This window comes from Engystomops pustulosus, chromosome 3, assembly GCF_040894005.1.
Source record: "Engystomops pustulosus chromosome 3, aEngPut4.maternal, whole genome shotgun sequence".
Lineage (NCBI taxonomy): Eukaryota > Metazoa > Chordata > Amphibia > Anura > Leptodactylidae > Engystomops > Engystomops pustulosus.
Window position 1 is genome coordinate 104,611,951 of NC_092413.1, and position 27,359 is coordinate 104,639,309.

Genomic DNA, 27,359 nt, shown 5'->3' on the forward strand with positions numbered 1-27,359 from the left:
GTATGTAAGTCGAGTGTTCTTAAGTAGGGGACCGCCTGTATTGTTTGTTTGCAGCTGTGATTTCAGTGCAATGTCTCCTTTGTAAAAGTACAGGCACCCTCTGCCTCTATCTCTAAACCTAAAAAATGATTAAGGATCAACATTATACATATTTATAACATATTTTGAAAAAAGTTTATACAATTTTGCCACTTTTTGAATAAATCTACCATCAGCGGTTGCAAAAACGGCTGTACAAGCCTCTGACACTTGTAAAGTCATACTTACTATTCAAAAATAGTCTGATGCGGATAAATCCATTTTGGACTATTTGCCCTCTCCCTTTGACAGGCTGCTAGCTGCTGTCTCTTCAAGGCTTCAGCTCGCAGCCCGATCATGTGACTAGTGCGCAGCTACTTAGTTTAAGCTTCTGATCACATGACCACCTGCAGTGGCTGGGAGCGATCTCTGTTCATTACTATAGCAGTAAATGCCTGATCCTGTACTGGGACAGGGAGTTGATATTATCAGTTCCCTGTCACAGCTTACCCCAAATACAAGGGGGGAAGGAGGTCTGGAGCTCCAGCCATAGTCGGAGTGGGGAGGTCTGGGGCGTCAGCCATAGTCTGGACAGCGTAGGGGGGGAGGGTCCGGGGCATCAACCATAGTCTGGGCGAAGGGTCCGGGCCGTAGTCTGGATGGGGAGGGGGCGGGTGGGAGGGAGTGGTTATGGAGCTCCAGATATATTAAAACTAATCCATTTAAAAAGACCCCCTACACAGAAAAAGTCCACCAATTGGCAAATAACTAAATATACCTGAAAATAGATCACAATAACCTGTATAGAGGTATAGAAGGTCAAGTCCTCAGAACAAGTCAATGTATCTGTTTATAAACAAGTATTGTACATTACCCAGAGGACAAGGGACACATACACAGGTATATACAGACAAAGGGTGGACCCCTCCCGACACATGTTTCACCTTGCTTCATCAGAGGTACCCCTGCACTTGCCTGATGTAATTTCACAGCCCCCTGGGAGAACCCTGCTGTTATATACTACAGCGTTGTGTGAGAGCATTGTACACAGATAGGGGACATTGTGGGTACAGATAGGATATGGGAGTGCTTGATACATGATGGTAAGGTTTACAGTATAGGATTATGATTGTATTGTCTTGAGAGACGTATATTTAGACCCATAGTGCTCATTAGTGTGCAGCCCATTGAGGAGAGCCATGACTCTATAAATATTTTCAGTTATGTCTGTCTGCACCTTCTCTTTCTGTGATGAAGCGCTTGGGTACAGAAGATGAAGGGCTTTCCAAGGTCAGTGGGCACATACTAGCTTGGAGAGGGGCTTTGCTTCTAAATGCAACTAGTGATAATTCAGGTGATGTGAATAGTTACCTGTGTGTGGCTTCCCTGTTACAGGCAGTCCCCAGGTTATGTACAAGATACGTTCCAGGGGTTTGTTCTTAAGTTGACTTTGTATGGAAGTCGAAATTATTTTATAATTCTAGCTCCAGACAATTTTTTTTTTTTTTTTTTGGAATTTCAACATGTTTTGCTGTATTTGGACCAAGGATTATCAATAAAACTTTATTACAGACACATTACAGCTGGTCATTGCAGCCTGGGACTAAAGTAAAGCACCCAGAGAGTTTCACCAGAGGTTACAGTGGGCAGAGGGGTCTGTCTTAATTAGGGAACTTTTACTAGTCGGGTGTCCTTGAGTACTCTTAAATATACTTTTATGTATGATTCACTTACATTAGCATATTACACATCCAGATTGTACAGAACACTAATTGCGGTGCTCTGGCATGTGTTATCTATATTATACAGGCGGTCCCCTACTTAAGGACACCCGACTTACAGACAATCCATAGTTACAGACAGACCCCTCTGACCTCTGGTGAAGTCTCTGGATGATTTACTATAGTCCCAGACTGCAATAATCAGCTGTAAAGTGTCTGTAATGAAGCTTTATTGATGATCCTTGGTCCCATTACAGCAAAAAATGTTTAAACTCCAATCGTCACTGGGGCCAAAAATTTTTTTGTCTGGATCTACAATTATAAAATATACAGTTTCGACTTACATACAAATTCAACTTAAAAACAAACCTACAGATCCTATCTTGTACGTAACCCGGGGACTGCCTGTATATATATGCTATATTATACATTTGCCCCAATAAGAATTGTTTCTATAAATCCATAATACGGACCTATCCATAATAGGAGTCCTATGTGCCACTTGTGTGTGGCACTGTGGTCATGCAGTGATTCTCGGATTTTACAAAGCGAGCACAGTGCAGAGGTCAGTCTGTAAAATCCAGGCTAGCGCACAACCCATTATTCTCAAACTGACCATGGTTGTGTGCTGCTGGCCTGAGGCTCATTGTGCATGTTGAGGTTTGTGTGCCCCATACATTGGGATATCTCCTCTTAAGTAAAACCAAGTATTGTCCAAAAAGCCTATTGCAGTGATGGCGAACCTTTTAGAGGCCGAGTGCCCAAACTACAACAAAGACCCACTTATTTATCGCAAAGTGCCAACACAGAAATGTAATTTGTGATTTATACTCCCTGCTCTGTCACAGTTTTCATTGATACCAGCCCCTGAGGACACCAATAAAGCAGAAAATAGTCCCAGGTAGCGCTGTCACTTTAACATACCTCTGTGCACAGCAAGTCCTGGGCTGTTTGGGACTGCAGGAAGATACCAGGAGTCCTCTGTGGTGATGGCCTGAGTGCCCACAGCAAGGACTCTGAGTGCCACCTCTGGCACCAGTGCCATAGGTTAGCCATCACTGTTCTAGGGTCCTGGGCTGCCTGGGACTGCAAGAGGCCTTGAGTCCTGTCTGCAAAACTCTACCCTGGAGTGATGGCAAGGGTGCCCATATAGAGGGCTCTGAGTGCCACCTCTGGCACCCGTGCCATAGGTTCGCCACCACTGGCCTATTGCATCCTTAAATTACATTCTCCTGTTGTGTGCTAAAAGCATACGCAGTGTGGTGTGAACTGAGCCTAAAGATTCATTCACCTGTATCAGTTGCCATTAGTTTCTTATTCTCAACTTCAGGTTTTTGCATCAGTTTTTACTGATACATGTGAAGCACCCACAGTTTAGGAAAAATGTATGAAGCAGAAAAAGTCTATGGACTTAGAAATAGATTATAAGATATTCTGTAATATGAAGATATAAAAGTCTTTACTGATCAGTAAAAATGTAGACACGGTCCATATATTGGCTCCACCACATGCAGACACAAGCACCTCACTGGTAGTATGGTAGTATGCCAGAGCCTCAGTGAGGTGCCGCTTGTGTCTGCATGTGGTGGAGCAAATATATGAACCGTGTCTACATTTTTACTGGTCAGTCAAGACTTTTATATCTTTATGAATAAGGAGAAATATGAAGCTGGTGATAGAAGATTGTGCCGGTGGTACATTGTTTTTGCAGTCTTGACATGTTTCCATTCTTCTCTATAATTGTGTACTAGAAGCGCCTCGTCCCTAGTAATCGGTGTGTAGCCTGTGAATACACATCATAAACCTCTTAGAGGTAACCATGTTAATCCTTGTTGACCACTCTCTTGTAGCGTTTTGTACTCCAGGGCTTGCTACATTTTAGTAGGAAAAGTGTCCTAGCAGCTCCTGACATGTCCTTTAAAGGAGAAAACTCAGTTTCCTCCCAGAGTTCGTGTTCATATACAAGGATTGCATTTAAGAACGTAAAACCACTTCAGTGGGAAAATAGATCACTCTGCTGGAAACCTCTTATGAATTGTGCTGGCATGTTTTTGGCACTTGCGTGTGTGTGTGTGTTTTGTTTTTTTAGTAATGTGGTATATATTTAGCCTACTGGTGCATGTGCTGGTAACTCTTTAATGGAATGTTTATTGGGCTGTTCTCAAACTGAATTGGGATTAAACTCCACAAACCACCAGCAACCCAGATATCCAGGACTGTGACATGATCATAATGATTTTTTTTTTTTATTAACAAAGATTTTTAACAGAAAAGGAACTTTAAATCCGTATTTAAGGGAACCTGTCATCAGCAATAGGCCTAATAGACTAAAAGAAAAGTGTCAAGCAGTGTGATACCTTCTGGTTTCTTTCATGGTCCAGTATGGTGGCATCATCCATTGGACTTAAGGAGATCTGGTTCGTGATGTCTCTGGACGTGGGACCATCAATTACAGTGATGGGGGCTTTCTGATGAAGAGAGAGAGCTTGAAGTCAGTGTTAAAATCTCCTCCTACTTGACTTTATACAACCAATTAACTTCTCACTTTAAAGTTGATTTTCTGGATGATGCCACAACACTGGGTCATGAAAGAATCATGGTATTGAACATGTTCAGCTGCTTCACAAAATGCTGGTAGTGATTTATTAGGTCAATTTCTGCTTACAGGTTCCCTTTAAATGTAAGAAGTCACAGAAGAGTCATGCATCATTAGCCACATTCAGCAGCTGCCACCCTGCAGGTGACTTGTGGTGATGTATATGGCTTTTGGGAAATCAGCATGTTTCTATTTGTCTTTCAGCCTTCCCTGGGAAAACCCACAGCAATGGACATGTTAAATTCAGCTCATACACTGCATTGGATTAGTCACCAGCATACCATACTAGTTCCAGCATTGAAAGAGGGGAGAAAAAAAATGAACATATACATATACACTCAACGGCCACTTTATTAGGTACACCATGCTAGTAACATTTTTGCATTCAGAACTGCCTCAATTCTTCGTGGCATAGATTCAACAAGGTGCTGGAAGCATTCCTCAGAGATTTTGGTCCATATTGACATGATGGCATCACACAGTTGCCGCAGATTTGTCGGCTGCACATCCATGATGCGAATCTCCCGTTCCACCACATCCCAAAGATGCTCTATTGGATTGAGATCTGGTGACTGTGGAGGCCATTTGAGTACAGTGAACTCATTGTCATGTTCAAGAAATCAGTCTGAGATGATTCCAGCTTTATGACATGGCGCATTATCCTGCTGAAAGTAGCCATCAGATGTTGGGTACATTGTAGTCATAAAGGGATGGACATGGTCAGCAACAATACTCAGGTAGGCTGTGGCGTTGCAACGATGCTCAATTGGTACCAAGGGGCCCAAAGAGTGCCAAGAAAATATTCCCCACACCATTACACCACCACCACCAGCCTGAACCGTTGATACAAGGCAGGATGGATCCATGCTTTCATGTTGTTGACGCCAATTTCTGACCCTACCATCCGAAGCAGAAATCGAGACTCATCAGACCAGGCAACATTTTTCCAATCTTCTACTGTCCAATTTCGATGAGCTTGTGCAAATTGTAGCCTCAGTTTCCTGTTCTTAGCTGAAAGGAGTGGCACCCGGTGTGGTCTTCTGCTGCTGTAGCCCATCTGCCTCAAATTTTGACGTACTGTGCGTTCAGAGATGCTCTTCTGCCTACCTTGGTTGTAACGGGTGGCGATTTGAGTCACTGTTGCCTTTCTATCAGCTCGAACCAGTCTGCCCATTCTCCTCTGACCTCTGGCATCAACAAGGCATTTCCGCCCACAGAACTGCCGCTCACTGGATGTTTTTTCTTTTTCGGACCATTCTCTGTAAACCCTAGAGATGGTTGTGCATGAAAATCCCAGTAGATCAGCAGTTTCTGAAATACTCAGACCAGCCCTTCTGGCACCAACAACCATGCCACGTTCAAAGGCACTCAAATCACCTTTCTTCACCATACTGATGCTCGGTTTGAACTGCAGGAGATTGTTTTGACCATGTCTACATGCCTAAATGCACTGAGTTGCCGCCATGTGATTGGCTGATTAGAAATTAAGTGTTAACGAGCAGTTGGACAGGTGTACCTAATAAAGTGGCCGGTGAGTGTATATAAAACTTGGTAGTAAAATAGTGAGTACAGTACCATGCCACTTTGAATTATGTTTGCACGTGATTTGCACTTTGTACTTTCTCTTATTTTTGTTTGTTTGCTTTCCTAATTTTTACTATGCATTAAGTAAAAGTCAGTATTTATCTCCCCTCTTCCAACGCTGGGGGTCACTATCATCCCTTTAAAGGAAACCTACCACTTCCGATAGTGGTTACAAGCTGCAAATGCCGTGCTTATTTTCCTAATGTTTTTAAACAGATGTAAAGCGTTTAAACGCTTTAGTAATCTTTATATACAAGTAGCTTCACCGAACTGTGGTCCGCGCTCGGTGCACCATGTGTGGGGCCACTTAGTGTGCCTGAATTGGAAGTGGTCGTGCGCACGAAGCTACCCTGAGCTGGTGCACGGCATTTGCAGCTTGTAACCACCTTCAAAAGTGGTAGGTTTCCTTTAACATGTTTCGCCTGAAGTGGCCCATCTTTTTTTCTTCTGGATTTCCTAATCGGCACTACCGTCAGGAGCAGTCAGCTAAACAGCTTTTTCATATATTTTTACTACATGAGTATATTTTCACACAAAGAAAATCCACAGCAGTTTTTAATGCAGATTTTGTAATTATTTTGAATTGGATTTCAGAGCCGACTTTGAAATCAATGCAACTTCATATTTTGCCTAAAGAAAAGTCATGACGCTCTTAATTCCACAACCACTATGGTAATAGTACAAAAATATGGCCATATTTTATCGTTTGTAGTTTGTGTCTTCGAATTCCTATATTTCTTTACAAATCCGAATGGCACTTTAGGGGCCATCATCCACCCTGGTGATTGCAGGGGGTCACAAAATTTAAAGAACTGTTTAAACGGACAGTGTAGCATTTCACACCTTTAAGACAAAGTACATCCTTCTCATTTGATCGAAGGTAGTACCATTATTATAAGAAGGGAGTCTATTCCCAACAAAAGAAGAACAATTTCCTAATAACATGGACATATACTGTCGTTTTAAGCCCCGATAACAGGGTAGGGTCAGGGGGGATTGCCCCACATCCCTTGCGTATTTTGAGACTATATCCTTCTAGGAGCCCCACTACATTACATAATCTCGATTGTGGGTGTAACACCCTCACATTTGGGATGGGGTGATTGAAAATGGGGTACCAAATTTTCTGTTGAGAATTATCCGATTTCATAACAATCTTACAAAATGTACCTCGCTGAGGGAAGGGACAGGCCACATAGGCATGTGAATACCCCAGCACAAGAAAAATCCACAAAGCATAAATTATCAGGCTATGCAAATGCTCAGTCTTTGGGGGATTCATATCAGCAGTTTCTTCTGCCAATGCTCACTGCCCAGATAAGTCAGCTATCTGAGTAGTAAGGGTTATTTGTTTTGTTTCTTTTTATTTTATAACTGTACATTTATATTGTATGTATATTTCTTTACCGTTTTTCTTTTTCTTCTTTTTTTATTTTTAAAGGTTTTTCTATTTTTTTTGTATATAACAATTTGTATTTTTCGTGTCTGCACTGCATATCTGTGTATTTAATTTTTAAAATTTAGGTCTCTACTTGAGCTCCTGAAAAGATAGTTACTGGTATTATTGTTAGTTAACCTTAAAGCTAATTGGGTTATCTAAATTTTGGGTTTCTAAATTGTTATGAATTTATGTATTTAATGTTGAATTCCTGAATATTGAATTTATGCAGAACGAAGTCTATTTGCCTTCCTATTATAGGTTAATAAGAAATGTATAGGTGGTGGCAGCAAAGGTTGTAGTGGGTGCTGGTGCTAGTTCAGTAGAATTTAGTGTAAAGAGACCGTCTGATTAGGCGGGTGGGGTTTTATGTACTGTGAGGCTCTCTAGTGTAAGGGCATCCCATGATGTGACCTGTGATTGGGGTGTGTCACAACACCCATAAGTGTGTTGTACACAAGCTAGTTTGTTACCTGAAAGCAGGTTTACAATATAAGACATTAGTCCTACAGGGACTCCTTATACTCCCTGGCATCATGTGGTATTTTCCAGACTGAATGAGCCCATGCCTCATGTCCTTTGTGTGATACCTTTCTGCACCTGTTTCTTAATCTGTATGGGGCTTGCAGAAATATGCAGTACATGCTTGCTGCCTAAACAACCCATTCAGATAAACATCAATTTTATCCACTTATTCTAAAAACCAATCCTTAAACATGTCCAAGCTGTCGCCATACTCCACAGTCATTGTTTGTAGACAGCCCACGGATCCAGCGCAATGAGGTGCATGTGTCTTTCATGTGTGGAAAGCACTTCCAAGAATATGAAGATTAGTAGGACTTTGTGACAGACTGTGAGAGTGAGTGGTACCAGCGGAGATAACTGGAGGGAGATAACTAGCGTCATGGACGGTGAAGGTCATACATGGCCTGCAAGGCAGAACGCGCCTGTGCTTTATCTTCTGTGATGAGAAAAGCATTTCTGCTCTTGTTGTAGTCTGACAGATGAAGGGAATATTTCTCTAATCGTGTAACCTTTTCTGAGCAGAGCGTTTGCCATAATAACAAAATAATTAGGTGTTGGCATACATAAAATGAACTGCATTGCCAGCGCATATATTAGGCTTCTCAGCCTGAGTACCAGGTTATTAAATCTACGATGGCTGAATTACTTGTCCGGTTCTGTACATTCTCTGCCTTTCATGTAGTACATTGAATGTGGAAATAGAATTGTGTCTTGGCCATTTTTATAGTGGTTCTGTCAACTTGTAGGTCTATGTTGACGAGTGATCCTGTTAATGGTCCCAACATTAAGCTACTTTGGGGGCCTCTTGAGTCAGTGGGCTTTGTTGAAGAACACAGCTCTTCCTAGAATATTCCATTGAATTGGCATAAAATGGATATTTTCAGGTTCTGTAGTGATTTGTGGAAGACTCTATGCCCCGCCCAGTTACTGGATGGTTTTCTTGCTAATAATGTTGGATGTTTATACATATGTATACATATACACACAGAAGTACTGCTAAACATAGGAGCAGGCTGTGTGTATATTCTGAGGACTAATGTAATGCTACAGATTAATATAATTTACACCTATATCAAGAGCACAAGCACAAGAATGAAATGCATAGTCAAATTAACATCGGTATATTGCTTGTGGATATTGTTGTGGAACAGTTATAGGGACTCTTGACACCAGATCTTACTTTAAGGGGTTTTCCCATGAAAGCTCCTAAAATGTTTAGCCCTTGGTGGTTATAACACAATAAAGATAATTTTTTAACCCTTTCCTTTACCATTTTGCTTTACCGTTTTATTGAGGTTTTAGCTTCTATCACTCAGTGATGGTCAGTGTAAGATTCCAGAGTGTGGGCGGGGACTCTGTAAGCAGATACATTCTGATCCCTCTAGTTCTGTGAGCTGACAATGTGGTTAGATTATCAGGGTACAGGTTTATATACACTTTCATTTACCTTCTGAACATGGTACAAACACACTGACACCTAGAAAGAGAGATGAGATGCCTGTTACACACAATTACTCTCCAGCTCTTGATACATGTCAACTACACACAACACACATACTATGAGATCTGCTGTGCCCCTCTCCCCCCACCAGAAAAATAACTTAACTGTCTGTGTACATGCTGGCAGGATGTCTGTGTATCAGTGAGAGGGGCAATGCAAGGGGCGGGGCTAGAGGCAGAGAGAGAGAGACTAGCTCCGTGAAGCAAGATAACTTGCGACCCTAAGTAAGAAGTTACAGGGTTGGGTCTAGGGGCAACTGAAATTATGTACACCAGAACTGATAGAGACAGGTTGGAATTATATCTGTGAAATGCTGTATTATTGTTAATAACAGTGAATTAGAGAATGTGTTATTTTGTTATCGTGATTACATTTAAGAAACTCTTTTTTTTTTTTTTTTTTTTTTCGTGGGAATACCACTTTAACTACCAGCCCCCTAAAGTAGGGTAAAAAATATATTTTCTAGCAGGGCCTCTTTTATGTAAAAACTCGCCTATCAAATCTGTTCCACAGTTATATGAGATTGAGCAGAGTCATGTTTGCAGGCGAGGCCTTTCTTCAGATGCCCCTATCTTAGGTTTGATAGTACCAAGAAATATGCCGGTAGATACAAGCAGATAGAGATCCGGATCCTGCATATTTCTCTATCTGCAACTTATGTTCTGAACTATGTCTTGTATCTCCAGTTCTGTAGCCATCAGGTTATTTCCCCAACAACCAAGGTCATGTCCTCAATACCCAGTGCACTGCTGTTTCAGCATGGACCCTATCACTCTCAGACATAAGCAGGAGATTTGTCTTGGTGGATGTGGTAAGTTATTTAGAAGAGAATAGCCATTATCCGGGTACAGACAACAAGTCCTGTGCACACCAACAGCCTTATTAGCATACAGATTCATCTGGGAATATATCATTAATGACAAAACGGACACAAATAATAAAGGTATGTTGGGATTCCCAATCTATTTCTCTACAGCAAGCTGCCAGCAAATTACAATGCTTGGTGGAGGCCGGAGTATCCCTTTAACCCCCTTTTTTTTAAAAAATGACTTTATTTTCAGTTTTCAAGAATATAACAGTGTACAAAAGACAAAACATCCACCTCAGGGAAGTATAGGGTTCAATCATAGAAGATTGACAATCAGCACAAAAATATCGACACAGGATAATTCCATCTGCCAGTGATACAAAACGGAGAGAAATCTGCCCCAGTAAAGGGCACCCCTTCCCTAAAGCGGAGAATACACGCTCAACCACACAACACACAGACTAAGCTATTTAACCTTTAACCCCTTAACGACGCTTAGCGTATTACTACGTCATGCATAGACTGCGGGAGGGCTGTGGGCCGTGTTTGCCGGTAACATCTACCTCCAGAGTCACAGGTGTTAACCCTTCACCTTCTGCTGGCAGCATTAAAAAAAACGCAGCATGGGCTCCACCTTGTTGGCTTAAATCGTTACAATGTGAGATCTGTACATTGTAATAGATGATGTGGAAAATCCCCATATGGTGGGATCAATCTGACAAGTTAGGGTTGAAGAACCCTACAAAGTCTGAAAAAATAGTAAAATAAATAAATATAAAAATTAAAATCACCCCCCTTTCCCTAGATCTGATATAAATAAACAGTAAAAATCCTAAACATGTTGGTTATCACCGCATCCCAAAATGTCCGATCTAACAAAATTTAATAACAGTTATTCTTAACAGAAAGTGGCGCCCAAATTTGAAAGTGCCATTTGTTTGCCATTTTGCAAAATATAAAAAAAATTCTACAAAAAGTGATCAAAAGGCCTACTTAAAATGGTAGTATTGAAAACATCATCAAAAGTCTTAAAAAAAATTACACCACACACAGCTCCATATGCCAAAGTATGAAAAAGTTATTAGCCAGAACATGGCAAAATAAAGATTTTTATTTTTTTTGGTACAGCAGGTTTTTAATGTAAGAAATCATTATATAAATTTGGTATCCACGTGATCGTACCGAACCCAAGAATAAACACGCCATGTTATTTGGGGAGAACAGTGAAAGCTGTTAAAAATAAGCCTACAAGAAAATGTTGCAAATTTATTTTTCACTAATCTCGCTGAATTCACACAGCTCTTTACATGGAAAAATTTTTAAAAGTTATGCATTTGTGAAGGTGAGGAGTGAAAAATTAAAATGCAAAAAAAAACGTAAGGGCCTGGTCAAAGTGTTATTCCCACAAAGACAAGTTTCTTATATGTACTCAGGATAACAAAAGTCCAATCTGTGTCTATCAGTCCTGGTGTACACAATTTCAGTTGCCCCTAGACATGACCCTGTAACTTCTGATTTAGGGTCGAGTGGCCGCCATCTTGGATTTCTGTGTGACATCATGCAGATGAGTTTTCTGTCTCTCTCTGCTGTGTGCCTGTAGCCACGCCCCCTGCACGGAGCACAGAGACACTCACTGATCACTTCCTGCAAGGAGATTGTGGGGAGAGAGGGAGGCTGCAAACTACAACCTACAAGGAGATAAGTGATCCGGAGAAAGGGGAGGCAGGCACATATCTGTGAGATGTAGCAGAGCTCAAAGTGTAACAGTGTAAAAATCTGTTGCGCCTCTGTGTCAGTGTGTCCGTACAATGTCAGAAGCCAGATGAAAGTGTATGTACACCTGTACCCTGATAATGTACCCACACTGTCACCACACAGAACTAGATGTAAAATAATGTTTCTGCTTAAAGAGTCCCCACCCACACCCTGCACTGAGCAGCCTAGAGAGTGATAGGAGCTAAAACAGCAATAAAACTGAGTAAAATTGTAAAGGTTAAGGGGTTAAAATGATCTTTCTTGTGTTAAGATCACTAGGTGATTTAAATGTGAGAATTTTCTTTCGTGGGAATCCTCCTCTCTGGTGGTCCTTGCCAGTCTTTGCTGCAGTGGCGCTTGCAATGCTGCCCAGTCTCTACACCTTTTTGATTCACCCCTGCAAATTTTGCTTCTGTCAGCATGGGGTTAGGGTTGGTAGAGCTTCAGCTGTATGTCTTTTGCAGAAAAACAGGATCAGACCTGGAGCTGGAGCTTTTTATGTATGCCCATGGGTGTTAACTCTCACCTCTCCCTGTTAATTCACCTTCATATTAAATGGCAATGCAGTACTGTGTAATTTCTGCTTAGCAAGTCATAAAGATCAGTTGGTTTCTCAGCCTCTGTTTTCACTTGTCATGCTGCTAATATTTGTCCTGGAGCCCAGGGACCGAGTCTGTTCCCAATAGTAGGAAACATGATGGCATCAGCCAGTAATGTATGTTCTCACAAGCCGTGTTTACATGGAACTTGGCACAAGAGAGATTTTCCAGGCAGCAGCCATTGGGAATACTACTAGTCCAAATATAAAGGGATCATTGATCAGTGCAGAGTTCATTTCTGATAGGAGCTATCTGACTCATGTCTGGTGGTCAGTGAACCACAGCTCGGTGTCTCTTCAAATACCTGCTCTGCCTCCTTGTACTTAGGGACTGTCTACTAATATTCAACTACAGACATATAAAGCTCTACATACAGATGGCAAATATTGTGTAATCTTTTTACACTGTGCCTTGTGCTACATTCATGAGATGTGACCAGTGACACCATTGCAGGTCCTTCTAAGAATAGCAAACTGTACACCATGTATGTAGTTGCATGAAATGCTAAGACTTCATGTGGTCAGATAAATGCATGGGGTACAGTTTGGTATTGTTAAGAGGTTAAAGGACCTGAGATAATGTCACTCTGGTCACATGACATGAATTGTGACCAGTAAGGAGGCATAGGGCATGGGGAGGATTAGATGGGAGGGCCTGGATGAGCAGGAAACCCCCTCTGATGCCAGGTAATATAAGATAAAAGGTGATTTCTATGGATGTAAGTGACACCCTTCTTATAGCTTAAAATTGTTTTAGTCAGTTAATAGAGTTCTATAGGAACCTGTCATTGGCTGTATATATGCAAATGTGGTGACAGGTTCCCTTTTTTTCTCCCTTAGGAGATGGGGACTGCTGTGGTAGGCGAGGGAAAACCTCTTTAAGAATGTATTAACTGTACAACTGCGGTGTATTTGTAAATGTGTATAATGCAAAGTTTATTTTTGGTGAGTTATAGTGGTATGTGTACTCTATTCTTTTTTAGCCTAATGCTATGCTTTTTAATAACCCCCACCTTACTGGTCTTGTACTTTAGAGGAATTGTTTACTTTTGTGCAATCCATCTTTAACTTGGGCCCCATTCACGTGGGCCGTTGTGGGGACCTATATCTGGCGGTAAGTTTGCGGCCAGATATGTGTCCCCACCATGCACGCCTATGGCGCCTGGGTTTGGTATGGTGAGCAGAGGTTAGTATGTTGTATGGTTCCTATTGAAATTAATAGACCATAATATGAATGGCTCGTCTGTCTTTATCAGATCATTGGGGATCAGACACTTGACAGACGCCAGTGTCCGGTTAAATCTAGAGGCCACTCACTCCAGATGGCATGTTGTCCCATTATTAAGGAAAGCACCATGCACTTTGTAGTGGTTTGCCACTGGTACTGCAGATTTAGTAGCATTTTAACAGGACTGAGCTGCAGTGAGCTCCATTGGAAGGCACAGAGCTATGGCAGGGATGTGGTGGTTCTTGAGTGTTCAGAAAGTTGGACCCCGCACTGATCTGATATTGACAGCTGGGATCACAAGTTATATATTATCTTATACTATTTACTGTGAGAAATCTTATTATCTGGCTTCTAGCAGTATAGTGACCTCCTCGCTAATGTAAGCACTTTATTGTTCTGCATCCCTAACAGAGACTAATAATACAACCTTCGTTGTACAATATGGTGACAGCTCTTCACTTTCTAATCCTACAAATCTAACTAGACTCCAAATATTCCTATATATTTAGTTCTTTCAACACCAATGTCCCCACACAGATAAGACATTGTGGTATGTCCTTGACCTTACTGAACCCCATACAAAACACTGTTGCCCTGCTGTCCACAGGAATGTCAAATGCAGAAAGCATTACTCAAAACATAAAACTTTTATGTTGAGTGAATTTTTTTAAAGAATTGGTGCTATTTAAGTTTATTTTCTATATCTATAACTACATTTCATTTACAAAGATATCTTCTTGTTTACTCACTGGCTACTGAACCTAAGAATAGTCTTACACTCTGTTTTCTGGAGATCTTTTTTCTGCAGTTAATTCTTTATCACAATGAAAGGTCACCTATATGAAAAAACCTACCGATAGGAACCAATAAGAGATCATCTATAAACCCCTCTCTGCGCAATGACCTCTAAACTAAAAATGTCTCGAGGCATTCCAAGAAAGATCCAAAAGAACATACACAAACACTCCAGCTCACCTAGATCCTTGGCGTCACCCGTGAGTGCACGGATCCCTCCTGCTGCTGGGGTGTCGTATAAGTCCACAGGTAAAAAAACAGTTTTAAAAGTAAACGAACAGTCAACGCGTTTCTAGCACTATAGCGTGTTCTTACTCATGATTACCCAACATGTTGACTGTTCGGTTACTTACCTGTTTTTTACCTGTGGACGCCATGGATTTAATACAATAAAGGCGGTTCTAATCTGTTGAAGAGCTGGATCTATGAACTTTATTCCAAGAAAGATTTCTCATAGACCTTAAAGGGGTTTGTACATGAAAGAACATTCTCATATTTTAATCCCCTAGTGATTTTACACAATAAAGATAATTTTCGACCCCTTACTTTACAATTTTACCCAGGTTTATTGCTCTTTTAGCTCCTATAACTCAGTGATAGATGGTCAGTGTAAGATTCCAGATTGTGGACGGAGACTCTATAAGCAGACACTTCATGATTCCTTTGTGCTATCACATACCGTGTGCTGACAATGTGCTTAGATTGTCAGTGTACAGGTTTATCTACACTTTTATTTATCTTATATGAAACACTTATCTTGTCTGTAGCTAGTAGAGTAAGTCTCTGCACACTGCCATCGGCTGCCAGGAAGTGCCTGTGCCTGAGCTGGTCTTGTAATGCAAGGGAAAGGGGAAAGGGGCAAGAGGCAGAGAGCACTGCAATGTGAAGAGAAGCTATTCATGAGAAGAATCAGACCATAGTCAGAAGATTTACGGTGGTATCCAGGGACACCAAAAATTGTATGCACCAGGACTGATAGAGACGGGTTGGAATTATATCTGTGAAACTCTTTATTTTTGTTAATAACCGTGAATTAGAGAATATGTTATTTTGTTATCCAGAGTATATTTAAGAATCGTGTCTTTATGGTAATATCCCTGTAAAGAGAAATAGTCATGAGGAAGGTAATTTTTACATGACAGGTACCGGGACTCTCCACACACTGCTAGCAGGGAGCCAGGTAATGTTAAACAAACAATAAATAAGCACTGGAATTATTCACATGCACAAAAAAGGCATTTTTTTAAATCAACTTGCCAGAAGCTATTGGAACCTGTCATCATGTTACAATAACCTTCCTAATGACAGGTTCCCTTTGATGACCATCTCCAAACTGCTGTGTCTATGGCAGTTCAGCATACTCATATAGCCTGTATAGTAGAATAAAGGTAAATAAGTATGCTGTCCTCCCAGTACTGGGTCTCTTAGGCCATGTGATGCTTTACGTGATGCGTAAACAACACCAGGGACACTTTAAATATTTGCCAATATGAATAATACATTTTGTTGTGAAATTGTTATTGTGAGAGTTGCTTTAATTGTAAATGCTAAAGCAGACCTGTAGCCTAACGCCATGAGAAGAATCTTAGTGGTCCGATGCCACCGTGGGTTAAGACGTAATGGCACGCTCCTTGAATCTCCAAGGCACAGCACTCGCCTGCACAGAAAATCCATCATTCTGTTAGCACTCATTTGTACTCTGCGTATCGCGCTATTTTGAAATGTGTCAACTACTAAGTATTTGGCAAGGTTGCTCCTATAAATACAAGCTGATGAACTCTCTTAAGTGTCATCTCATTTGCTCAACCCTCTAATACTTCACAGCATTTTCTGTTTTATTGAAAGGTCATATTTCATTAGGTTTTCAATATAAACAGATCTAGCAGGAAGAGAAAAGATGGAAAGGTTCAGAAGATTCACATTGGAGACTAAGACTAGTATAGATATGTTTTGCCCATGCTGGGTGTCGCCAGGGGTAATGGGGTTCTAAGAGCCATAGAAGCTCAGCCAAATCATGGGGAAGGGGTGGGGGTGTTGCCTGTTGTTTCTAAATATGATCACTGCCAGTGCTGACCTATAAATGTATATGCGTGCCACTGACACACAGTACCTAGTAATCTATATTCTAGTACAGTAATGGCAAACCTTTTAGACACCGAGTGCCCAAACTACAACCAAAACCCGCATATTTTTCACAAAGTGCCAATGCGACAATTTAAGCAGTAACTTATTACCCCCTGCTCTTTCACAGGTTTAAATTATATAGGCACCTGAGGACACCAATACAGTAGAAAGAAGTTTGTATTATCATTGTAGCTTCCTTCTAGGGCCCTGGGCTGCCTGGGACTGCAAGAGGCCTTGAGTCCTGTTTGGCAAACTCTACCGTGGGGTGATGGCAAGGGTGCCCATAAAAAGAGCTCTGAGTGCCACCGCTGGCACCCGTGCCATAGGTTCGCCACCACTGTTCTAGTAACTTTAAATATTGCAAATAGCACTATTTTCAAGCATTCAGGTAGGTGGCATACATATTAGCCAAAATCCTCATTTCCTAATGTGGATGGAAACTCTGATTCCAACTGTTCTTTTGTTCCCTATGACCCTGCTGTCAAGGCTTTTCCCCCTTCTGCCTTTTATGACACTTGCGCTATGTGGCCATGTAAACCAAGATAGTAGTTGGCCTTGTGAACCCAGTGTTTAGAGAGAGGATCTCTTTGTCCGACAAGATTGAAAAATAAAACAAATACTAGCAGGCCTATAGCCTTAGAATTGAGGAGATGAAGAATTATCAGGAAATAAATATCTGATTTAAAATCTTAAAGAAAATAAAAAACCTTTGTTTAAAGGAAATCTAGCATCAAAATCAAGCGTGTATAAGCCAGGGACACTTACCCATTGATCCATACACCGTAACTATGGTAATCTGCTTATATTTGTTATCCATGGCCTCCTTCATTCTAAAATCAACTTTTAAAATTAAGCTAATGTGCTGTGGATTCACAGGCTTTTAGACTGTCTCACCCTCCGCTGCATCAGCACTTCCCCCTCCTTCTTCCTGATGTTATCTCACTGCAGCAGAGGAAGTTTCCGCACAGTGTGGTGGGGTAAGGGTGATCCTGCACAGTGTAACAGCCTGTGAATATGCAGCAAGGGAGGGGGCTCTGGAAACCGCCCAGAAGCTTTTCAGGGTCATTAGCATAAATGTAAAAGTTGATTTAAGAAGGAATGAGGCCATGGATAAAAAATATAACAAGATTACTACAGTCACAGTGCTTGGATCTTTGTGTAAGTGTCCCAGGTTTATCATGCTTGATTTTCAGGGTAGATTTCCTTTAAAGTTTTACCACTTTACCACACTAAGTATTCATGGCTATGTATGGCCTGTGTGTTGGCTTGGTGCCCTGAATGCACTTTACTGAGGCCATAACCCTGTATAACTGTGTGTATATGCGGGAGGTGAAGCTGAAGTTCTTGCTTTTGTCTCCAGGAATGTCATGTTCTGAAATGTGACATTTCCAGATCTAGCTCCACAGTTTTTTTGTTTCTTGAAGCTATGTAATAAAATGTTTCATTCCACAAGGGCTAATTCTGACAGCCATGATATTATATAATATATAATAACATGTTTCATTCCACAAGGGCTAATTCTGACAGCCATGATATTATATAATATATAATAACATGTTTCATTCCACAAGGGCTAATTCTGACAGCCATGATATTATACAGTACATGCTATGGTTACAAATCTTCTGCCTAGTGATCTTGCAGCTTCATATCTATCTGTTAGTGTTATTAGAGGTTTGAGGAAAGATTTTCAAAACATGCGCTATGGAGGCCGATATCCTCCCTTAGTCTTTTGTCTGTGAATTAACCACCTCTGTGGTTACATGGATGTGTGACACGTACAGAGCTCGTCTGACACCTGTCTGTGGTGAATGGAAACCTTTACCCTTCTTGTAAGAGCACTTTTTATATTTGATAACAACACATCTGCAAACCTGGTGTTTTGCATTTACCCTTCAGATCCCTTGTTTGTTATGATGCCTTCTATGATGCCTATTCCCTTCTCCCTAGCTAACAATGACTCCTTGTTCTGGGGACCATTTATTTTACACATAGGAAAGGGGTCTAGTCATTTGCACAACCTGGGGAAGCGGGACAATGAAGACCAAAGAGTATAATAGGGCCTTGCTTTAACTGCTACATATTTTTCATTTGTCTTGTACAGGCAGGAACAACCCCAACACGGCCATCATTTTCTTCTGTGCCCCTGAGTCAAGATGTCTCTAAGTGGGAGTCCCTGCTGAAGATCAAAGAAGGGTTAATACGACAGAAAGAGATTGTAATTGACAGGTAATTACACTTATCCTAGAACATCCATGCATGTAACTGGCTGATTTGTGCTCTGAAGTTCTGAAATTGAAGAAACCTGTAGAAAGGGGCAGTAACAGATAAAGGATCAGGATTGCCCCTGAGTAAGTGATGGTCTTGGATTCAAGCCCTGGAGGATGTTGAAAGCAAATCTCAAACACTTGCCATTAAGTTATAATATAAGCACAGAACTGATACAACAACTCCCTGTGGACAAATTGTACCATTCCAATGTGTAGTTACATCTCTCCATGGCCGATGTCAGATTGTACAGGAAAGTGTGGTTGGAGGTCTACTTAAAATGGGCTGTCCCTAAATCACATAGTCACAAGATAGAGAAGTGTATAATTTATCAGGGATGCATAAGAATGTGGATCATGAGCCCCAAGTTAGGGCCATAATCGTGCATGTTCACTATTTTGTCTTTGGCTATGTACAGAGATAAGGTGTCCAGATCCCTCTTTCTGCACATGTTCAATGTATGGACAAGGGAAGCTCCCGATGTATGCACTGAACGTGTCCATAAACTTATACTGGCAGGTGACCTTTGACTCTCACAATGCGTCACATCCAGCAAGAAAACCCTGGATAAATGAAGCGCAGAAATCTGTCCAGATATGGACAGTTACAACACACCGGAACATCAGGAGCAGCAAATGACCACCTGCTCCTGAACCAGAGACCCCGAGCCAGGTGCAGAAAGTGCTGGTGTATGATGAATGTCCCCCTATGGTTACAAGGAGCTGTGCACCTGTGTGACATCACATGACCATCTACAGATCTCTGTCCACTGGAAGTAACCAATTAAGCTTTCTATAGCAGGACAGCAAGCAGAGATCTAGAAAACAGTGAGAAATTGATACAGGAAGTATATGGGAAAATTACATAATTTCCATTATACAAACTAATGTTTATTTTCTGAAACTGGACACATCCTTCAAGTGACAACAAAGTAGAGACCGTTCTCCTTGTAATGATCAGCAGTAGAGATGCAGGATAAGGGTATATCCTCAGATACATGCCAGTGTTTATTTCTCAGCTCATCCTGTAAATCTTGCTGCCCATAAGCTCAGTCAGGAAAATATTTTAATTATTACGTATTTAGAGAAAGTAATAAGCAGGGAAGTATTTGGGTCATGGAACGGCTCAGTGTTTATTTGGAGAATGATCACACACTGGTATGAATTATGCCAAATATCTTGACATGTGATCTAAACCCTTGTAAATAACTCTGGTCTCATGAGAGATTGGCGCTCTGAATCTCACACAGACCAGGCTGTACTGTTACAGCTTTTGAAGGTGAGGTAACAATAAGGGCTTTTTCCTAAGATCTAGCTGTGTGCAGGAAACAGCTGGTGCTTAGTGCTTTTCACCTCTGCGTCCATTACAATATGAGTGACCTACTGTATACGCTAGCCATGCTGCCAACACAAAGCCTGTCTGCCCGGAGCTGTCAGAGAGGCCGGACATGTGAGTGTACCATATAGATCTACAGTTATCATCCACCATTTACATTGACCTCTCTTTCATGGGAGCTTCCAGCTTAAAGGTAACCTACTATTGGGTCGATGTAATGGTAGGTTCCTTTTTCTGTCCTCAGCTCTAAAGTGTCTTTCTCTAATCCTTTTATTTAGCCATAGCTGAAATCAACTTTCTCTTCCATTTATGCAAATGATCATCAAAGGTTACTGGGGTGTGGAGTAGCCTGTCCGGGGAGTGGGAGCAAAAGCGACTCCACAGTAGCTCCCAGTAGCCTCCGCTGCCTCGTCTCCTTGCACATCCTTGATGCGCTTCTGATCTTGCTCGTGCACAAGCTGTTTTTGCGCTATCTGCTTGCTCCTGTGCCAACGGTAGCGGTAATATGCATGTGTGTATCCAACAGCTTGTGCAGGCTACTCCTCGCCCCGTAGCCTCTGTCAATAATTTGAATAAAAAGCGATTTGTGGATTTCCACATTAAAGGAGATACACATTATGCAGAAATAGATCTTTTAACACTGTATTCAAATGACTAGTGAGAGTCACTGGTGGGGAAGAGTCATGCTAGAATATTCCCTACATCACCACATGTCCAGGTGGTAGCTACTTAAGATGGCGCATGATGTACTTGTCCAGTGGGTCATTACTTATACAGGGGGGTCAGGCTAGTGTGACTACTCTCTACCCTGTGACTCCTTAGGTCATTTCTATTCAGCATTCAAAGTTTTTGAATTTCCCAAACCAAAGAAGATGAAAGAAATTACTGCTGATATTCCAAGCTTGTTGGTTGTAGTGCCTCAAAAAAGAGATCTCGAAATTCCGATCTTAAAATTAATCTCGTGCTTTATTTCATAAAACATGAATAAAAAAAAAATTGCGACACGTTTCGGTTCAGGCGAATTGGGCACTGTAGTGCTGCAAGTGGGATATGGGATTACTGTAGCCGAGGTGGTGGCTTTGGTTTGCACTGTATGGAAGATATTGGGGTGTCACTTGAAGCCAAAAGACATCTAGAATATACAACATAGTAAGGCGCATAAAGTACAGTAAAGGCCTCGGCACACTGTAATGGCAGCTACAAGTATATCACCAGCGCTTTGGGAAGCTCAACTAACTACCATGTAAAAATGCCGCTCATTACACCTCAGAAAACATATACAAGGAAGGGAAGATGTCATTGCTGGTCATGTGGGAACTATTTATTGTGCGCTGATGTTTTCTTTATCAGACACGGGTGCCATTCTCTGGGGTTAAGATGTGGATTAGCAGATCACAGCAGCTGTGCTGTAGAATAACCGTGGGCTATTTATACGTGTGCCCACATTAGCAGAGTAATGCATTGGTTACAAAGCATTCCATTGTTGGCAGCCTCAGGTCACTGGGATTAGGGCATATGGCGGCAGGCATCACTGCCTGTACTGCTGACTGTGAGGTAAAGACTACCCACAAATAGATGGTCTTATACACCTAAAGGTTATTGTGTGTGAGCAGACCTTATGGGATTACAGTAAGCATTTTATCATGTGATTTTATCAATTGTATAGAGCCATTAGGTTATTTATACTATTGTAAAGACATTTATGATTCACACTACAACTTTTGTACCTACATTACCTCCAATATACCACTAGGTGGTAGTATCTCCTTTTGGTACAATGTAAATGTCTGCAGTGTTTGGTGATGCTGTATATTTAGAAATTCTCTCTCAAAAAAAAAATTATATGTGTATACAGGCGGTCCCCTACTTAAGGACACCCGACTTACAGACAACCCATAGTTACAGACGGACCCCTCTGCCCGATGTGACCTCTGGTGACTCTCTCTGGATGCTTTACTATAGTCCCAGACTGCAATGATCAGCTGTACGGGGTCTGTAATGAAGCTTTATTGATAATTCTTGGTCCAATTACCCCAAAAATTTTGAAACTCCAAATGTCACTGGGGCAAAAGAAAAAAAATTGTCTAGAACTTCCATTATAAAATATACAGTTTCGACTTACATACAAATTCAACTTAAGAACAAACCTCCAGACCCCATCTTGTATGTAACCCGGGGACTGCCTGTATAAAGAATATATATGTGTGTTTATGTATGTATATAATATATTGTTCAAAAAATAAAGGAAACACTTAAATGACACATCCTAGCTCTGAATGAATGAAATATTCCCATTGAATACTTTGTTCTGTACAATTCAAATTTATTAACCAATGCCCCTGATGTGCTCAGTCTGATTCAGGTCTGGGGAACAAGTGGGCCAGTCCATAGCTTCAATGCCTTTGTCTTGCAGGAACTGCTGACACACTCCAGCCACATGAGGTCTAGTATTGTCCTGCATTGGAAAGAACCCAGGGCCAACTGCACCTGCATATGGCCTCAGGATCTCATCGAGGTACCTAATGGCAGTAGGGCTACCTCCGGAGAACATATGGAGGGCTGTGCAGCCCTCCAAAGAAATGCTACCCCACACCATTACTGACCCACTGCCAAACCTGTAATTCTGAAGGATGTTGCAGGCAGCAGATCGCTCTCCACAGCATCTCCAGACTCTGTCACGTCTGTCAAATGCTCAGTATGAACCTGCTTTCATCTGTGAAGATCACAGGGCGAATTTTCCAATCCTGGTGTTCTCTGGCAAATGCCAAGCGTTCGCCCGGTGTTGTGAGCACATCCTCCATCTGTGGATGTCGGGCCCTCATACCATCCTCACGGATTTGGTTTCTAACCGTTTGTGCAGACACATGCACATTTGTGGCCTGCTGGAGGTCATTTTGCAGGGCTCTGGCAGGTGGAGGTAGCAGTTCTGCTGCTGGTTGTTGCACTCCTACGGCCCCCTCCTGGTGTACTGGCCTGTCTCCTGGCAGCTCCTCCAGCCTCTGGACACTACGAAATAGGCACAGCAAACCTTCTTGCCACAGCTTGTATTGATGTGCCATCCTGGATGAGCTGTACGTCCTGAGCCACTTGTGTGGGTTGCCGAGATGCTTAATTTTGTGGTTGACTCCAAATCCAGTCCTCCATTGGTTAATTTATTTGATTTCCTTTGATATTTTTGTGATTTTGTTGTCAGCACATTCAACTTTGTACAGTACAAAGTATTCAATGAGAATATTTCATTCATTCAGATCTACTATTTCTAATAAAATGGCATCATTTTTTTTTAGGCAAAGGCAACAGATCTGTCACCTACAACAAGCCATCAGAGGAGGAGAGTTACGCACTCACCCAGCATCCACAAGTCCTGTTATGAATGGAGAAGATGGCTTCATTCATGGGATCAAAGTAGGTTATTTCATTGTTTTCTAATATCGTTGTAAGCCAAGAGTGTGTCTCTTATGCAGAATTGTTGAGATCTAGCAGTAGATCTCCTATTCTCATAGTAGGTCACAAAATTATATTTTTATTCCATCTAGAAATATAGAAATCTGAGAACCTGAGGTGTGTTTGCATCAGTTGCCTTCAACCCCTAAATGTCACGTTCAGCAAATCCCACCATTAAAGTAGTTGTCATTCTTCCCCCTCTAGGGATCTCCATGTGAAAGCTGTAAACCTCTGCAGAACTTGGGAATGGACAGGTTAACCCCCCACCTCCGAGACAGAGGTGAACTAGAGGGAAAGCTTTCTCCTTCTGAAATGGGAGTTGTGCCACTCAGTGATGTTCCAAAACCGGGCACCCTGAAACCCAGTGATGACATGAAAAAGATGGAGGAGAAGGTATACAATAGTAAATTGTCCTGGAAGCGATTCCCTATTCATCTGATCATGTATATAATAATAGGGATCATCCCACTATTCTTCTTTGCAGTGTACATTTTGTAATGTAAATCAAGTGGTTTGAAGAATTGACATCACCCTATAGTAAAGCAATGAGCACTGACATGTTGATGAAGACGTCTTTTCTTGATTTGCACCGTGGCTTGTAAAAATAAAATCAATAAGCCTGTTCCTGTGGTGGGTGAAAAACCCGGCTGGTATCTGACTGTTATCATAGGATGAAATTGTTGGCTGTGAATTGAGATCCTGATTATAAAAGTGTGCGGCTGCTGATGAATGGCGCTGATTATCTATGGAGCCAGATTACCTGCCATTATTCACACTGGCTGCTGTCGCTGCCATTTTGATGGCTCTGTAGTTGGGAGCGATAAGCAATGATAGTTGGGGATGGGGTTATGTCGCCCTTTGTTTCCCGCTTCTGCTTATCGTTCTGTTCATATATCTATGAGATGTTGGTGCTGAATCTCTGGTGAATGAGCATTATGATATACTCTGGATATCTAGGAAACATCTGTTGTGATCAGCCGTGCTGAAACATTTTATACAGTGCCGTATGTGTCAGGGATTAGAGCTTTTTTTTAATAATGTAGAATGAGGATGTGCTTTAACTACAGAGCATTTTTTGAGAGTGATTAACATCCACTCTTGGTTGTGTCTCATTTTTGCAGAAATTTGACCTTGTATATTTGCTGGGGTTTTAAAGCACAAGAAAAATGCATCTGGAGAACCAAATTTAAAACGGTTTTTATAAAATAAAAAATGCTATATTATGCTTCAGCATGAAGCATGAGCATATTTCTGTTATGTTTGTCATTTTAAAATGCAGCGAAAAATGAATTTGAACAAAGCTTTAGGGCACATTCACACAAGGTGTTGCGTCACATTTTTTGATGCGTTTTTCACTCATTGCAAAGGCTTCAGCCTTGATCACATGCTGAGGTTACACTGCGTTTAAGCAGATGCTATTGAAATGCAATGTAACCTCAGCACGTGATCAAAGCTGAAGGTTTTGCGATGCATCAAAAACGCATTAAAAAAAACAACCTAAATTAAATCAGCAGGGTAATCGCCTAATGTGTACACGTGTCCTCTGGACTCTCCCTAATTTCAGGAGGGATCAGTAGAAGTAATTTAAAGTTACAGTTGTGTCCAATAGTTCAGCTTGTCTGTGGGCATAGAATTTGCACAAAACTTTCACTGGACTGTCCACTATAGGGGAAATGCTGTCCTGACAAAATCTAAATTATGATGGGGACATCACCTGTAATATTTTAGAAAAGTTGTATTTCATAAACGTCCTATTATACAAAACTGGAGCATATCAGTCAGTAGTTTGAGGGCTTTTTCTTTAACATGTATTCACTGAACAAGTGTCTGCAAGTTTCCCAGTGTGAACAGATGTAAATAAACTTCTAGGGACCAACTTCCCCAAGATCAGTGGCTGAACATGCACACTATTCACATTGGGAACCACTATTATGGTAATTGGGGATCCCTCCAGTGGGATGCAAATGAGAAGACTCTTATTCCATGTTCCTTAGGATGGTAAAAGCTATTAAGATATCAGTGGGCGTTTGGCCTGTAACAATATATCTTTCACTTTAAAAATGAATGATTTGTCTCCCTTGATCTTACATTAGATAAAAACTAGAGACAAATACATTAACAGCCTGAGGAAAAAATGTCAAAAAGAAAATGAGCTTAATCGGGAGAAGCAGAGGCGGATTGAGACTCTAGAGAAATACGTAGCTGACCTTCCTACGCTTGATGATGTGCAGAGGCAAAGTGAGAGGGTAAGTAGCAATTCATTGCTTCATAAAGAACACCTGCCCTGCCTTTGTCAGAGATACCCGAGGTGTGTGCTGCTTAGATGACATGGACCACAGCTCACTGGCATAGTCATTGCTTAGTCTACTTGTCAGTGCTGAGCTGGTGACTTTGTTTTAAAGGATACCTGTATTGGAATAAATATACTTTTTAAAGAGCGGCACCTATGCAATGATTGGACATGTGTGTCACATACTGCATTGTCATTATAAATTTGTAGAAACACATTGAACAAGTAACATGCAATGTTCCTGCTTTGTGTCTAAAGCTACAGGTATTAGAAGAAGAAAACAAACAACTAAAAGACACCATAAAGCGTCTAGAAAAACTTGCTAATGACTCCAAGACACAGTTTCGAGAAAAAGAAGCACAGATAGAGTGTCAGAAACAGAGGGAAAAAGAGCTGGTTTTAACAGTGCAAAGGTAAAACCCACCATCATTATGTTTTGTCCTTTTATATACTTGTATGTATATTAATAGTTAGCCTGACCCTTTCCCCTATAAACTTCAACCAAGCTTTATATGGTAACTGTAGGTTGGACAAGCATTTGGCCTACACTTGACAACCTCTCCTCTTCCATTTGCATGTTTCTTTGGATTGTAAGCTTTTTTGAGGGGTCCTCATTTCTATTCTTGAATGTGATAATGTTATGAGGAATATGATGGTGCTAAATTAAGAAAGATTTTTTATTATTATATAAAATAGAAATCACAAGGCCACTACAGTTACAAGGGAATGTTATTTGTACAACATTATTTTAAAAGGCACCCAAAATCGTGCAGGTGACACTTATTATCGTGCAGGTTATCTTATTATACCAGGAAAGATTACAGTAACAGGTTTGACCCCTAAAAGGAAGTTATAGGCAATGTCACAGTTCACCTCTCTGTACAGGTCACCTTAGAAGTCTCCAGACATCAGCATTTCTACCTCTTTGTGGCTGTTATCTAGCAGAAAATAAAGAATAATCCTGTCTTCATATGTATCAACTAGACCTGAAAACTCTTATCACTAGCATTGCATTGTCAATAATGATGTCCCGCTTAATAATTTATGTCCTTTCAGCTTACAACAAAAAGTTCAAATATGCTTGGAGGATGGTGTTCGACTCCCAATGTTAGATACAAAACAACTACAGAGCGAAAATGACCGTCTTCGAGAGCAAACTGAGCGTGCTAACAAAGTAAGATCCAGAAGTAGAAGACTAAACTAAAATTTCTCACTATTTCATTCCTAAAACCTGCTGAAAGCAAATTTAGATGCTCCAATAAAACATTATTATAATATAGTTTGATTTATGAGCAGTGAAACATTTGTGTAAGGTAACCTGCAATTATATA

At 41.1% G+C, this 27,359-nt stretch overlaps 1 protein-coding gene across 2 annotated transcripts in view; it reads left to right on the forward strand.

The window, feature by feature from the left end:
• The window catches only part of CEP85L (centrosomal protein 85 like), a 105,957-nt gene that overhangs the window by 72,187 nt on the left and 6,411 nt on the right, over positions 1–27,359 (forward strand). For both annotated transcript variants that reach the window (XM_072141699.1, XM_072141698.1), the window contains exons 4-9: positions 18,796–18,920; positions 23,582–23,699; positions 23,943–24,131; positions 25,832–25,984; positions 26,287–26,441; positions 27,085–27,202. In XM_072141699.1, the coding sequence (XP_071997800.1) occupies positions 18,796–18,920; positions 23,582–23,699; positions 23,943–24,131; positions 25,832–25,984; positions 26,287–26,441; positions 27,085–27,202 (858 nt within the window). The remainder of the gene's footprint in view (positions 1–18,795; positions 18,921–23,581; positions 23,700–23,942; positions 24,132–25,831; positions 25,985–26,286; positions 26,442–27,084; positions 27,203–27,359) is intronic.